Genomic DNA, 16,314 nt, shown 5'->3' on the forward strand with positions numbered 1-16,314 from the left:
GAAAAGTGCCTACTGGCAGCTCTCAAAGACTGATGGCCAGTACATATATAGAAAAAGGTTCACTTTCATTAATAATTATGCAACCAAAGTCTGTATTTAGGAGGGAACTGGAGACAATTGCTTCTTTCTCTGCTGCACAGAGTTGTGGAACTCTAATGAGGGAATTTATACAAGCTCTCACTTGTATAAATGCTGGCTCAGCAGTAGGGAAACTGTGGTTCTTCCGAGTTCATGTTCACCTGTAGTTTAGGGAGAAATCAGTGGCATGATGGTCCACATCAGTGAGGCAGCTGAGCCAGGAAGGACGTCTGCAGAGCTCCGGGTGGGACCTGCCAGGTACCTCCTTTCCACCAAGCATGACTTCTAGAAAGCAAGAGAAAAGTTAGATGAGGAAAAAGATTCGGTTTTCACAATAACCTCCTCATCCCGTCTGAACTGTTTGAGAATTTGGGGGTGTTTTTCCTTAAGTTTATTTGGCTTGACCAGAAGCCCTCAAGCCCTCCAGGTTATTTTAATGTGTTGTTTTAATTCAAAAATGATTTTTTGCGTAACTCAGTTTTCACAGAATACTGCAAGTTTGGGTTGGGGGGGAATGGATGTTAAGAAGGGTCTTTATGGGCTTCCCTGGTGGCACAGTGGTTGAGAGTCCGCCTGCCGATGCAGGGGACATGGGTTCGTGACCCAGTCCGGGAAGATCCCACATGCCGCGGAGCGGTTGGGCCCGTGAGCCATGGCCGCTGAGCCTGCGCGTCCAGAGCCGGTGCTCCGCAGCGGGAGAGGCCACAACAGTGAGAGGCCCGCGTACCGCAAAAAAAAAAAAAGAAGAAGGGTCTTTATTAAAAGGCTGTATCTGAGGAAGTCAGATGAGAAGTGATGATCACACGCTGCGCAGAGAATTAAGACTGTAGTGGAGACTCTCATTTCTTAACCGGTTTGCTACAGACTTGCGCTCCAGACTTCAGCCCCTGAAAAGTCCTCATTGACATCCCGTTGCCCTCAGGCTGTTCTTACAGGGTCCTCCTCACCCTGCCTCTTGCCAGCCACAGTCAGAAACGTAGAGCGGTCTGATCATGCATAGCTGTTTTCTGATTACTTTCTCTTCTTCTTGGCCCCATGGATGTGCTAACCCCCAATCCCCCCCCCCCAAAAAAAAATAAAGCCAGAACGTGCCCCTTCCCCTGGTAACCTTCCGATGTCACCCTACTATCCCTTCCTCTGGGAGCACCGGACGTCTTCTGTCCCCGTCTCTCTGAGAGCCCTGTGCCTCCCTGTCAGGACACGGAGCGCATAATACTCTTACTGCCTGTATGAGCAGGGACTGTGGTTTCCTACTCACAGGTCAACCCCTAGCACCTGGCACAAGGTAGGAGCTTTTAATTGAACGAATGACTACAGATGAGTCACTTCTGAAAGTGGGTACAAGCACGTGGTTTAGTGAACTGTCCAGGCCTGGATGCAGAGCTCTCAGACGGAAGGCGGCCACAGAACACTCCCCAGCCCTCTCAGGTCAGACAGTGGCCTTTAAAATGCCTCTAATTTTAGAATGGTCCTTATCCTATTTAAATGTAAACCGTAAACATTTTACTGTTAAAAGCACAAGTTTAAAATCATGAAGGAATTGCATTAAGACTATAGATGAACTTGTGAGACTCAAAACACTTACTTTAACTCTTTTCAGTACTTCTCTTTCTAAACCACTTTGGCAGTCTCCCATCTTAGCAGTAATTTAATCATATCTTAATGACTCCGGTCATCATTAGTCACTGATGTATATGAATGTAAATGATCAGACGCACTGATCTTAATTGGCACTGAATTTGATAAATTTATGGGTTTTCTTCTCTTTATTAATTTGTATGTTTCCCATGAAAGTCAAATGAAGAATATATATGTGAAATTAATGACTGAAGAAAATTGAAATAGCCACTTTTTAAATTTTTTCCCTGCCTCTAATAAAATCATGTTTCTGTTTTAATTTGCCAGCTCAGACATATTTTTAAATGTTCATCTTCCTATTAGTGACCGTTTACACTTCCTGTCAGTTTCAGCAGCCCTCTCGTTCAATTGCTTATTTAAGGGCAAAAGGCCTCCCTTGTATGAACATTTTCATTTTATCACTAAAGACCATAAAAAAGCCCAGGGTTGGAATTTCAGAATCAGAGATATCTTTCTTCTTTATGCTATTTAGTTGTTTCTGGTTCACACTGATTACTAATTATTCAAGCATGTTGGATAAGGAGGATTAGCATAATTGATTTTAAATGCCCCTTTTAAAAAAAATAAGTCCTTCCAGAAAAATGGAATTTTTATATACTTCTGATAGAAAATGCAGACATAGCAATATTAAAGCCTTATTCTTTTCAACCTCTCTGAAATCCCTGTAACAATTCAAGTGTGTGTTATAACCCGGAACACACATTCGGTATTGACTAAGTGACACCTGACATTTCAAGTGAAGATTTAAAATTTTGATGCAACTTTTCTATATACAATATTTTAAAGTAAGGCCAGTCATTATAAAGTGAAATTGAATGTCCTATAAAAATCACGGCAGCAGTATAAAATCACAAAGACAATATTATATTTTCTAACATATCCAAGAGAGTGTTTTTTTTTATCATCCTGTTTTGGTGGTTTCAGAAATTGTGTTAGTATACTTGTGTGTCCCTTGATTTTAATTAGTTTCTCTATGGCCTTATGCGATTTTTTTCTGAGGAGTCCTGCTTAACATACTATTTTTAGTCCAGTTATAGTTTAATACAACTATAAAGTACGCAAAATGTATATTTCTGTTAGGTTTTAAAAATTTGTATATTGGGCAGTAAAACTTCATTCAGATCTTAATAACAAGAGGTTTTCTTTTAATGTGGATTAAAGAAAGCTAACCTTCATACTGTCCCTTTACCAGTAAAGCTAAAAAATGTAAAGCTCTTTGGTGGCAATATTCAGACTCTCTTGGAAACTGGCATTAAAGAGTCACCTGTTCATTTGCAAACAGTGCTGCTTGTTGCAGACTGTTCGCTGTTACAGGGGCCCAGCATGTTCTTTGGGGGGTATATAGGAAAAGAGTATAAGTTAGCTTGAGAGTCATTAGAATGTTTTAAAACCTGTGTTTTAGGAAGAGTCTATAATGAGGGTCCTTGATTAATACTGGATTTCATTTAGTCTGAAATAATGTTTTCAAATATTTTGAAATATTAATTTGCAGCGTCTTTTTTTTTTTTTTTTTTGGCGGCACGCGGGCCTCTCACTGTTGCGGCCCCTCCCGTTGCGGAGCACAGGCTCCGGACACGCAGGCTCAGCGGCCGTGGCTCACGGGCCCAGCCGCTCCGCGGCATGTGGGATCTTCCCGGACCGGGGCACGAACCCGCGTCCCCTGCATCGGCAGGCGGACCCTCAACCACTGCGCCACCAGGGAAGCCCTGTAGCGTCATTTTTTAACTGAATATGGCGTCTTATTGAAAGAGTCTGTAAGCGTTTTCTCTGAAAAACATTTTGACATTTAAACTTCTACTCTGAAAGCCTCCAAGTAGTATTTCTCCCAAAGGAGAATTGCCTGTAATTTAGTGCAAAAGTTTTCAAGATTGACTCAATGCTTTTCACATCCTGAATTAAGAGAGTTACATGACGCCCCACCCCGCCACCCCCCCCAAAAAAAGAGACTATAAAGTTGCAGCATTCCTCAAATCCAAGTTGATTTGGGAGGTTATTGCCTGATGTTTGTGGATTTTAAAAAGGAGTTTAATGGGGAGAAATGCAGTGTCATGCATCTGAGAGTCTGTCAAAATGAGATCCTCAGAGGCCAAAAAAGTTCACGTTGGGTCAGGAGCATTTCCCTCCAGACCCCAGCTTTGAGTTTATACTATTTGTACTCTTGGTTAATTGTTGGTGACCAAAAGTTGTGGCCCTGTCATTGCTGGACTCCTAGAGAGGGGTCACCACGGACTGGCCATGAGTGTGAGCTTACCTGTCACCTCTCCTTAAAGAGGCCTCCCTTGTCACTGGGGCAGATGGATGGAGGACTTTGATGTCTCTTCTTTCTTAAACACTAAAGTACATGCTGCAGTATATGCCTGAAAGATACTCAAAAATATTGGGACAGATGCATTTAAAGACTGTATTTCAATGAAAGGGACCTAGGAGAATGCTTTAGCCAAGAGGTGGTGGCAGATTCTCCTGCTGAACGGCCAGCTGATGGTCAGTGTTGCGCGAGAGAGCACTGACACTGTATTAGGCGTCAGGCCCTTGGTGGGTGCTGGCTGGTGTTGAAGGGCCAGGTGTCAGTACCGGTTCTCCTGACTCGCACCCTCACCCCGCGCTCCCAGGGATGTGTCCTCCGAGTCCGACAGCAACATCCGGCAGATCAACCAGGAGGCAGCGCATCGGCGCTTCCGCTCACGCAGACACATCAGCGAGGATCTGGAGGTGGAGCCCGGCGAGGGCGGAGACGGCCCTGAGGTAGGACTTCCTGCGCTGCCGGCACACTCCTTGGAGCTCCTCCTTTCCGTGTTCTCCAGGTTGAGCCTATGTCGTAATTTCTTGTCTCAGTAAATCTGTGTAAAAAGGAAGGCTCATGGTCTCGTGGCTGATTGATGACCATCGAGATATTTATTAACTTAGAAAGTGCTTACAAAAGCCATCTTTGACGAGTACACATAGTTTACATTACTACAAAAGGGAATGACATTATTTTTAGCATGGAAATCTTAAGATGTTTTCACTTTATCCTTTATTTTTCCCCAGAGTCTAACCATCTCTTGTTAAATGGCAACATGGTTATCATCTTTGAGCAGTTGAAGTAGCCCTGTAACTTGTTTGGGTACCAAATACAAGTTTTTACTGAGTAGTTTTGACATAGTGAAAGAGGTTTGTTACCAAGAAAATAGAAATTTGGGTGAATAGAAATGTTCATAAGTTCACCCTTAAATGCTTATGGTGAATTACTGTGGAAGAATGTATATAAATTGAACAGCAAATTAGCAAGGCAGCAAACCGTAACTTCCATGCTGCCTTAACAACTCTGTTTACTTATTAGGAATCCATTCTTTTGAGACATTGCATTAGGAAGATCCTTCACAAAATGTTCCAGTGATCAAAATTAGAAAAGCAACATGAATGATGCTGGAATAAATTCACTGAGAGTTACTTCATACCAGGGCTTACTTACAGCTTATAGCATCTCTGCTGTGTTCATTGTGAATCCTCAACGGTTAGAGTAAAAGAAAATTCACGAAAATCATAAACAAATGCCTGAGAATATTTTTTTAACCCATGCAGGTAGTATCAAGTGCTAGAAGGAAAGCACTGCTCAGAGAGGCGCTATTACAAAGGGACTAAGAGCACAGCCCCGGGGACCAGGCTTCCTTGGCTCAAGTCCTGACCCCACCACTTCCTAGCTCTGTTACCTTGAGCCAGTTATTCCCTCTGCGTCAGTGTCCGCATCTGTTGATCAGGGTAGTAGTCTTTATTTCCTTATGGATCCTGAGAATATTGTGTGCCTCCTGAGTGCTCAGTAAATGTGAATTACAGTTATCATAAGGGTTATTAGTGGGGCGGGGAATGAGAGGGTCCCTCGTCCTAGCAGTTACCACAGCGTCTTGTTCCTTGGTAGCCTTGGGAGACCATTTCGGAAGAAGTGAGCATCAGTGGAGACTCCCTCAGCCTGGTGCTGCCTCCACCACCAGCCTCGCCTGTGTCTCGGACCAGCCCCCAGGAGCTGTCTGAGGAACTGAGCAGACGGCTTCAGATCACTCCGGACTCCAACGGGGAGCAGTTTGGTTCTTTGATTGTAAGTAATAGTGAAAATCTTTCTTGATGCATAAAAAACCTCAAATCTATGACTTGTGTTTTATCAGCTTTAACCTTGTAGAATTTCTTTTCCCAGCCAAAGGTTCATAAAGAGTACCTTTGTCATAAAGGTGGTGTTCGCACTGGGACCTGGGAGACATTGGGTCTCCAGGTTAATCCTCTTACGTCATACTCTGTGTGCTTTACCATTCTCGTTTCACAGATGAAGACGTGATTTTAAGTGACCCATCCAAGACAGGGTTAGAACAGGAGATAGATAGACATCTCCCAAGTCCCAGAGTACCAATCCTTGAGAAAGATTGTGAAATTGTGACACTGTCACCGGGGTAGCATTTGAACTTGGGTTCTTAACCATCAGGGAAATTCATTGTAGACGCTTCAGGTGGGGCTAAGCCCCAATGAGAACAACAGAATCAGCCATGAAGACCTGTGTCTGACAACACAAAGCTTTGCAGAAAAAGCCCACAGAAAGTTCCTGCTCATGCATAAAACTGAGAAGCAATGCAGTCTCAGTGTCTCTTGAGAAATTGAACCTACAGATGTGCTGTAGTAAACGATGGTAGTCCCTCTGCTGCAAATGGCATCTTAGAAAAATAGTCATCATTACAGCCATATCAAATGTAAATGAAAAGGACTACATAAAATGTAAAAGCCAGGAAGTACTCACAGAATTGTTACTCCTTCAGTTATGTGTTTTTGCTTTAAAAGACACCATTGGCCCGTATCATGAGTTGCACTGATTACTCAGTTAATGAGTTTTTGTATAAAAATTCTATGAATGTCCTTCAGAAAGAGAAATATCACTGAGACGAAAATTTAGTACTGAAGAGGCAGGGAAAAAAAAGAGTTTGCATATATGGGATATTTGAACTGATAAAACTGTTGCTATGGAAACAACATAAGCAAGGAAGCCATATATTTTAAACATTATAAAAGCAAGTAAGTACTGCCAGAAGCATAGCAGTGGTACACCTTTAGTCTACCAAGTGAAAAGCCATCATTTTAGGCAGCACTGATATTAAGCTATCATCTCTTATTATTTGTATAGGGAGCTTCTGCATTAATCTAGGTTCATAAAATATCTTTAGGATCCAAGTGCAAGTGTCGGAATTATGTTAAGTTCATGTTGAGTCTGGTTCAACTATTAAATAACAGTGCCTAGGAAAGAGAGGAGTAGGGCAGTAGGGGGTTCTTCTCCAGTTTTGCTTGTCAAGGTCACTCTGTATTCATGGACAACAGCATGAACTTTGACTAAAGGATGAATCCTTCATGCTAACCGTTGTGAAAAGACTTGAAAAGCTTCCCATTTACTGCTGCAGAGTCTGTCTTTGACCTGACCCCATTCTCCTGATTGCAAAATATTAAAAGCGAGCAGATGCTACAGAGTTGTCCCATGTACCAACCTGTTGCTAATTAGACCCCTGCCTTGTGTGTGTGTGACCTGCTGCTGATCTGTGGTCCTTTTTTTTTTTTTTTAACAATATAGATTAATACAAACAAGTGAGAGGAACATATTATACATTACACTCTATAGATTCTTTTCTTTTAGTTTAGCCGTACCTATTTTCCTTCATTCCTGTTCTGTACAACTTCTGAACTCCATTCAGAAGCTGAAGCTATAAATACCTAACCCTTCAGAAGGAGCCGAAGATTATATTTGAGTTCCCCTGGAAATAGAATCCAACTGATGCTTTGTCATTGGTCACAGTAGTCAATAAATGTTTAATAACTGCATGTCAGTATCTCTTCCTCTATTCGTGTTCCACTAGAATTTACCCAGAGGTTGCATCTCAAAGCAGAATTCAGGACTTCTAGCTTCTCTTTTCCATTATTAGAGCAGCACTCAAATGTCATCTGTGGAGCCCCCTTTCCTGTTTTGGCCTCTTATGTTTAACGTTATTTCTATCCCATCTGCTTAAGACACTTGAAAGTGACAGTGGAAGATACTTGACTCCTTAAAAGATTACTCTCATTACCCCGAAAAGATGGTGTTTCATTTAATTATACCTTCTAATATTAAAGAGCAGTGACTAGGCTTGAGTGATATATTTTTTAATCCAGTGCAACTCGTTTCTCAGAATATGTGTCCCTGATGCTCCGCGTCCTTTCCTCCCCTTCAGCAGAGAGAGCCTTCCTCGAGGTTGAGGTCCTGCAGTGTCACCGACGCAGTCGCAGAGCAGGCTCATCTGCCTCCGGTAACCCATGCTCATTTCCAGCCGTGAATTGGCTCTTTGGGCTTTTATTTAAAATCATCTGGGCTACTGAGGAAGAGTTTTTCCTGTGCCAATCCATTTACCGTCTACGTAAGACATTAAAATGTCCTAGCAAATTGCCCAAGGAGAGTGAATTTCCAATACGAAGAGTTGTCCTTGTCACCAAAGTCTCTGAAACGCTAAAAACTCCATTGTTTTGCTTTTCCATTCCAAATTAATACCAATTCTGATGTGCTTACTTGACCTAAACATTAACAATTCCCTGTTTAAAAAACTTCATTTGGTCCCTGAAGCTGTGTTTGAGTGACCTATATCTCAAGAACATAGGAAGAACTCTTCTGGGTGGGCAGCAAGAAGTCCTTTCCATTACTAATGCTCTTAACCCACAAAGCCTCTGTCCCTTCTCTTTAAAGCCAGCTCTGCTGACTCAAGAGTTGGCTATAATTTGTTCCCACTTTCCCACAGTTTTCATAACTAGCAGGAAACATAGAAGTGTAAAGGGTATTTAATAATATAGGACATAAATAAAAATGAATATTCTGATTGGAAAGCAGGCCAGAACTGCTTTGGGAGATGTTTAATAAACACATTAAAAGTAAATTTTATGTAAATTTGTATTACGACAAATCCTTGATCATTGGTAGCGCTTGTTTATTGCATATGAAATTGTTTGCAATGAAATGATCACTGTTTATTGCATATAAAGTTGAAGAAGGGAAAGAAAGATTGCACTTAACAGTTTCTGCAATCATAGTGTCTTCCCTATTGTGTACATTTTTGCTCAACTTCAAAGGACCTTTTTTGCCTAGGCTTTAAGTCTTTTATGTTTACAGAATGAATAGGACATTAGTCAACTGAGTAATCAACATAATAGATGCAGTTGTGACATACATGGAAAGGGCTGGTAGGTCAGAAGCTTGACAAGAGCATCCTTTCTGGGATCCTTTCAGGCCTCCCCCAAAACAGAACAGTCAGCTTTGATGGACTAGTGGGATACTCTTCAGATGATGCTGTGATTTTCCTTGATGAATTAATTGTGCTTTCTCTCCTTTTCCAAAATCAGTGTCAGTTTTATTGGCCAAAAGAGCTCACTTCCCTGAAAACTGATGATTCTTCCCTCTTTCCTTGTGCTCCGTGAAGCTGTGAACTCACTGATCACCAGTGGCCTCTTACTTGAATCTCTGAGTTTGACAGATTTAATAATCTGCTAATTATTTAACAGTGGGGGCACGATAGTGGTGCTTTCCATATTTTTTCCATAAGACATCTCACATTGTTGAGGTTGTCAATTCATCGCTTACCCAGGTCAGGGCTGCAACCTGAGCCTTCTCTGGCTGGGAGGGTCATCGTGTTCCTCTTTTCCTTCTGGTCATCAGTGGTTGCTCAACTTATTTGGACCGGGTGGATTGCACAGATTTTGATTCATGTCACCTGCCTTACTGGCTGCACCAGCACTGATTCCTGATTCAATAAGCAATGGGTGGTCTCCCGAAATGCATTTCACTGATGTAAATTATCATTTAACAGCCCAGTGCCCCAGCTGGGAGAGCACGTTCATCAACTGTCACGGGTGGTGAGGCGCCAACGGTAATGATACCCTCGTTCAGACATGAATGGCAAAACTGGGGGTTGGTTTTAATATTTTGGGTCATGGTGAATATACACTTTTTTCTTCTTTTTTTGATAAGAGCAGCTTCTTATGTGCCACAGAGCTGCATGCTTCTTATTTTAAACCTCTCACTTTCCCATTGTTTGAAGGTACCGGGTAAAACGAATTGATTTTTAGTCCCGTATAGTTTTATGAGGAATACTGTCAAGCTTTGTTTAAAGTGCATTTTAATCTGATCATTTAGAGTCTGTTTCTGCCTTTTAGTGTTTGTACTCCTGATAAGCTTTTCCCGTGTGTTTAGAAGACTTGGGTAAAATATTTTGGTTGGAGGAGAATCAAGGAAGCCACAGGAATTGCATGCAATTATACATGTGAATTTTCAGTTATACATTTCCCGTACCACGTTTCAAAGGCTGGGTTAGATTTTTTGTATCACAAGCGTGAACCAGTGACCTTTCTCTGCTACCAGGGGCCCCTACTCACAGGTTCACAGGTATGAACAAGTGTTCATATAATTTAGGAGGAGAGAGGAAAGAGTATAATTAAGAAATTGAAAAGATCTAGAAAAATGGTGTTTTTAAGCCAAGTACCTGTTATTCTTATTACTCATTATTTTAAGTAATTTCTACTGTTCGTGTTTGTGGGTAACTTGGACGACTGTGTACTAAGTTGCCTGTTTTCTCCTTGATCCCTAAAGACAGGCTAGTTGATAGTTTATGCTTGGAGCTGCTATAGCTATTTGAAGAATTTTCCTTACTGTTTTACCTTTGTATGTTTGTTGTAACTGCTTATTACTCGAGAACACCTTTAAATACATATACGATTGCTAATTCCTGTAGGATGTTGATTTAAAGGAACAATTTGGTTACATTGTTAGGATTTACTGCTCAGCATTGTACACTGGAAAATCGAAGTGGCAGTCCGCAAAAATCAACCCAGTTTAAAGTATTGAGCTGCAGTGAAGGGCATGTGTTGGGTGGGCCAGGCTCAGCCTCCAGTAGAATTCAAGAAAGTTCAGATAAGCTCGTATATTTCCTATTGTGCGCTAGTAATTTCCATGGGAGTAGAGCTGCGAGGCGGAAAGATCACTTCATGAAATGATTTTAATAGAGTGCAGGGCTGCTGAGCATCTACTATCATTTTTGCATTTTGTTGGCCTTGGAAGCTGACGTGAGTGTTGGAGTGAGAGCTGATGATATTAAATGACAGGGTAAACTGAATTATGATCGTCCTGGGATCCATGGTCAGAATCACCTGGCAGGACGAAGTGATCCATGTGAATGAGCTCCCCGTGGCCCTGCCACTGTGCTTTTCTTCTTGCCTGTGCTCTCTCCCTCCCCCAGCAATGAATTAAAAATAGGAATTTGGTTTTGTTTTCTATTTTCAATGCCTGGGTAGTAATATTTCCTAAATGTTTTATCTACTCTCATGCTTTCTGTGTACCTGGTCATCTTTCGCCTGGAATAAGCAAACCTTATGGCTGCATTAGAAATTATCACGTCTATTTCTTTTGCACCCTCACCATCCCTCGTGACGAATAGCCTTTACTTTTGCTTTTCCAATTCCATCTCCTTCCCTGTCAGCCGCAACACTGAAGTGGGCTGTGTCATCCTGGAGCTACCCTGGGACTCCCCATCCCACTCCTTCCTCTGTGCTCTCGTAAACATACACGTGGATGCATGCGTGCGCACATGCGCGCGCGCGCACACACACACACACACACACACATACACACACACACACAAGTGGGATCTCTTATACGTATTAGTTATCAACTTGATGTTATTCACTTGTGGTCATTTTTTCGGGACATACTAATTATTACATAGTAGTCAGTGATGCGAGTGCACCGCAGTTTATATAATTTTCCCACATGGATGAACATTCAGCCTCCACCCCCTGGGCACTGCTCGCCATGTGGCTTTATTAACCATCCTGGTGTTGCTCTCTTTCCATGGTAGTGCTTTTATTTCTACGGTATAATGAACAAGCCCTGATTCTTATCTGCGGAGGCGCAACCCTTTGACGTATGACAAATAAATACGCACTGGTGCCACTTTCCAGGTGGCTAAGCATGAGCCCTCTCTGTGAGAGAAAATGAGAGGCATAGCACAGTTTGGGGGTTTTGCTATATATACCCTAATAATACACTGAGGTAAGAGTGTGGCAGGGTTTGCGTGAATCTTGGAGAATCTGTGATAGCGCCAAACATTTATCATCTTTAAAGGCATTTTGAAACTGTTACAGCTCCAATGTAATTGAGTTCTTCATTCTAATGAAATAAATGGAGCTACCATGAAGCTGCAGTTAAATGGCTCCTTGGCTTTGTGAAACACGGCGGTAGAATTCAGATGAAAAGCTGTGAAGTGTTAAATTGAGCTGACTGGCCGTTTTCTAACTTGTCTCCTGATTAATTCACATGTTCTCGAGGTGGTAAGGAACGCACGTGTGCAGAAGCACGCGCACTCCACGCACACCGCAGGAGAAGGCTGACGTTGGCTCCAGGGCTGCGCCCCTGCCATGGTCTGTGCCCCTGCCGTGGTCTGTTCGTAGAAGCTGAGCCCCACCCCCTCCCCAGCTGTGGGAGGTGGTGTTTTGAGTCACAGATGGAATCATCAGCACAGGCTGTTCTTCATGGACACTTGGAAAGAACCCTATAAAGAACCATTTTAATAACACCATCTTGCGTAAATGGAACTAGATCGTAGGTTGCCAATTCAATTCTCAATAGAAGGTAGAAGGAACATTTTAATCAAATTCAGTGTTCTCTACAACACTCCTAGTTTTCCATAAACTGATTAGCCCTATTAACTGTGGATCTATGAAAGTAACCTGGTTGCTGGAATACTCTGCTGGAACTCAGTCCTGAGATTATCCATGACACATCCCAGTTATTTTAGTTTATTAGCTTCCTTGTAAATATCCTTTCCAGGGATACTGTAGCTGTAAAACTATCCTTAAAGTTTCCAAAATGGAGTTTTCTAAGGGCACATCTAACTGCCTCTCTGCAGAAGATAATTCAACGGGGAGGCCGAGAAGCAGCATTTAGTATTTAGTATTCCATTCAGCCAAAACATTTTTGGTCCTCATATAAACAAACAGTATGTCAAGGCTTGATAGCATGTACTTGGCCCAAAATACTAATCAACCACTAACTTAGGTTACAGAGTCCACTGGGTCAGCAGAATCCATTGCTGTAGTGCCCAGATAAAAAGTAGCCTGGAAATAGCTCCTTTGTGTTGGTGTCACAGCGAGAGGAGGAGGGTGGAAACAGCTTTCAGCTGTAGACAGATTCATCTGTCTTTAATACTCATGGAAGGATCAGGTCTGCATGTTGATGTTTCTTCCACTCTTGTTGTATCCCCACAGCTAGATCCAGGACTCTACGTACTCAGAGTCTTGGAATTGCCATTCTGGGGCCTTGGGGACTTTATCTGGAATAATGCCAAGGAAATAGTTGCTGCAGTTTTAGCAGAAAGTTGTCTTTCAGATAAGTACACTTGCCCTGCTGGGTAAATGTGTTTTAGAAATAACCATTAAGGCAGCTGCTTCCTGGTCTGTTTTTCTCTGGAATGTGCTATTTGAGCTCATGAAGTAAGATATTAAGCCTCGTTGCCTGCAGTCCCCAAATGACATGGCTGCGTCCCTGATCTTGCTTTTCAGTTCAAGGTCTTGCAGTGGACTGGGGGGCCCTCTTTGCCAAGGTACCTTGTTGGCAGAGAACACGAAAGATGGGATGAGTACAAGGAGAGATTGGGCTAAGAGGTTGACATCTTCAGCCTAACAAGAAAACTGCATCTGGTAAAATGTCTGGACTTTCAGAAGATCCTAATTAGGGAAGACGGTGCCCTAAAAGAAGTGGTTTCCTTTTGTAACCTCACGTAAGAGATTATTCCTGACGCTTGGCCTCTTGTTTCTTTTACGCTCTCCCAAGAGCCTTGGTAGTCATGGTTGGCTTCTTGTTCCTACCCCCTTCCTTAGAGTAGCAGCCCTTTCCCAGCTACAGAGCTCATGCGCAGCACCCCCTTGAGGCACCCCTTGAGGCACTGGCCTCAAGCAAACATCCCCTTGCCTCCGTGAGTCTTTGAGACACCCTGCTTTCCAGCAGCTCTCCACCCCGCCTGCATTTCTCAAACTGCTTCTTACAAGCAAAAGTGTCGCAGGAAGCCTTTTGCAATCTACTTTGAACTATCCAACCATAGTCACTCTGTACTGCACATGTCTCTAAGCCCAGAAGCTACGTGTGCTCCATTCACCCTTTAAGGAGACAAACTCCATACGGGAGAACGGGGGGGGGGGGGGGGGGGGGGGGCGGGGATACAGCCTCAGTTATCACGCTTCTTTGGAATTCTGACCTCAGATCGCCAGGTGGCGTCCCGGGCTGGAATAGTTGAGATACTCTGGTCAGTCACTAGCGTGAAAGCAGGCCTCGTAGAGAGCAGACTCTGTGTGTGTGTGTGTGTGTGTGTGTGTCCCCCGCCCCGTGCCGAAAGCTACGTAGTGTAAGGGCCCTAAGCTGGTGAAGAATTTAGGAATAGACTAGGAGAGCATCCCTGTGACAGCTAGATTGAGGAAACAATATTCAGGGCATCCCTCTCAGAGTCGGTAACGTTTAATAATTTGAAATACCTTTTAGGCTCTACGTGGTTTGACAGTAAAATGCAGCAACTAAAACGAATTGTCATATTATTCTCTTTCCTTATGATCACGTTGGCAGCAACCCTTTATGTTGAAGGCTGCATGGCCTGGAACTGAGTTTTGTAAGATTTTTGACCCTGTGGCTTGTGTGGGAGTTCATTTCACAGTAGGTTTAACGCTATTGGAAACCTATTGCTGTTTTCCAGGCACTCATGTTTTCGGTACCATTAGAATTAACTCACTTTGTCTAGCACAAATAATTCTGGGTACGTATTACTTTATTAAGTTGATCGGAAAACAAATGCAAGATATTAAATAATAACAATTTCTTACACAAACAGCCATCAGTGGCCTATGTACATACCACGCCGGGCCTACCTTCAGGCTGGGAAGAGAGAAAAGATGCTAAGGGACGCACATACTATGTCAATCATAACAATCGAACCACAACTTGGACTCGACCTATCATGCAGGTATGCAGATCGCCACACAGCTTATAGTCACAGGCAGTAGAAGCCAAAACGGACGCGAATCCCATGTTCCCGATGTTTATGTGTTGTTCTGAAGAACCCATGTTTAAGAAAATTTTTCTCGCAAATGCATTCCTTTTAAACATAGCATTTGCCCTAACGAAGAATTTGGTCCCTGACTCAGTCTCTCCCTAGATGGTCCATTTTAAAAATGTGACGTGAAAGTTATTTTCACAGTAAGAGCCTGCTTATTACAATGGCTAGCATGCCTCCGAACCCCCTTTTTTTCTGAGGCTGGATTTTATGCCGGCCGGTGATTCATTTTTTTATTTCCTTGGAGTGTTTCCCCATCCTTCCCCCCATTATTATGCGTAGTCATTTCCTCCGTGCTTTAAACAGGCCAGACCTCTCCTAATCGCTGGCTGTGTTGTTGGGTCCACCCTCCAGTCACGCGCACAGGGAGAGCCTCACACGAAGCTAACTTGTGTTTGCCTCCAACGTAGCTTGCAGAAGACGGTGCATCCGGATCCGCCGCAAACAGTAACAACCATCTAGTCGAGCCTCAGATCCGCCGGCCTCGTAGCCTCAGTTCGCCAACAGTAACTTTATCTGCCCCACTGGAGGTGAGAAGGCTGCGTCATCTAACTGGGGTCACGTCTATCCTGTGACTTCTCCTCATTCTCTCTTCTCTCTGAACTGGGACTTGGGTTTTGCAGCCACCTTCCGCTCTGATAATCAGTCTCTGTGTCCGTGGTGAGGGGTGTCCCTGTGCAGCCTCACTCCGTGCTTCCCATCCCTGGACTCACCTGATTCTCATTCTCATTGGGCTGAGGCCATGGTGGCTTGTACTGGACATGGGCTCCTCTCTTCAGAACTTTCTCCATTCGTGTTGTGTTTCACTCCTTACTGCCTGTTACCTCATGAGACTCGCATAATAACTCGTATTGGTTCAAATACCAATGCTTATGTTGAGTTTTTAAACATAGCTGTTGCTTTGATCTGTTTTTCCTTTCGACCGTGAGGTCTTCCATTGTATCAGCCTCCGTGTTTCTGATGCCTGTTTGCGTCTGAGTCACTGCCGGGCACCTGCTTTGCGCCCTCCTGTTTGTGTGGTTTTAGGGACATCCCTTAACATCACAAATACCAGAGACGAAACCTTTGAAGTTCTAAACGTGACTGCATCTTAGAGATGGCTGCGGGCTTCTCCTTGCCCGGGTTGAAGATGTTGATAAGTGGGAATGGGCGATATCTCCTCCAAACTGTGATGTAAATGTCCTGGGTAACAACTATGCAATTCCAGGTGGCTGTCTCGGTTGATAGAGGTTTTTCTTTTCTGCTCTAAAAATTGCCAGTCCATCTTCGTTAGACTGTGAGCTCCTTGAGAGCAGGGGCATGTTCTTCTCCACCTTCTGTAAAATCCCCATCCGTAATGCTCACTACAGAACAGTATTTGGGGTACATACCAAGTAGCTGTCAAAGGATGGTGGCTATACGTACTTCATATTGTTGTGTGTTTAAGCAGTAGAAAAACCTTACAGTTAGATTAATTTTAAAAGTAAACCAAGCAGGTTTTTTA

At 43.1% G+C, this 16,314-nt stretch overlaps 1 protein-coding gene across 11 annotated transcripts in view; it reads left to right on the top strand.

Moving 5' to 3' along the window:
* Nucleotides 1-16,314, top strand: part of NEDD4L (NEDD4 like E3 ubiquitin protein ligase) — a 338,970-nt gene that overhangs the window by 263,672 nt on the left and 58,984 nt on the right. For 6 of the 11 annotated variants that reach the window (XM_019937118.3, XM_019937126.3, XM_019937123.3 and 3 more), the window contains 6 exons: nucleotides 4,326-4,458; nucleotides 5,612-5,788; nucleotides 7,929-8,003; nucleotides 9,549-9,608; nucleotides 14,610-14,741; nucleotides 15,242-15,361. In XM_019937118.3, the coding sequence (XP_019792677.1) occupies nucleotides 4,326-4,458; nucleotides 5,612-5,788; nucleotides 7,929-8,003; nucleotides 9,549-9,608; nucleotides 14,610-14,741; nucleotides 15,242-15,361 (697 nt within the window). The remainder of the gene's footprint in view (nucleotides 1-4,325; nucleotides 4,459-5,611; nucleotides 5,789-7,928; nucleotides 8,004-9,548; nucleotides 9,609-14,609; nucleotides 14,742-15,241; nucleotides 15,362-16,314) is intronic. The other 5 variants (XM_019937121.3, XM_073790774.1, XM_073790773.1 and 2 more) reach the window with 4 other exon arrangements.

This window comes from Tursiops truncatus, chromosome 13 (genome assembly GCF_011762595.2).
Source record: "Tursiops truncatus isolate mTurTru1 chromosome 13, mTurTru1.mat.Y, whole genome shotgun sequence".
In the NCBI taxonomy this organism is placed as follows: Eukaryota; Metazoa; Chordata; class Mammalia; order Artiodactyla; family Delphinidae; genus Tursiops; species Tursiops truncatus.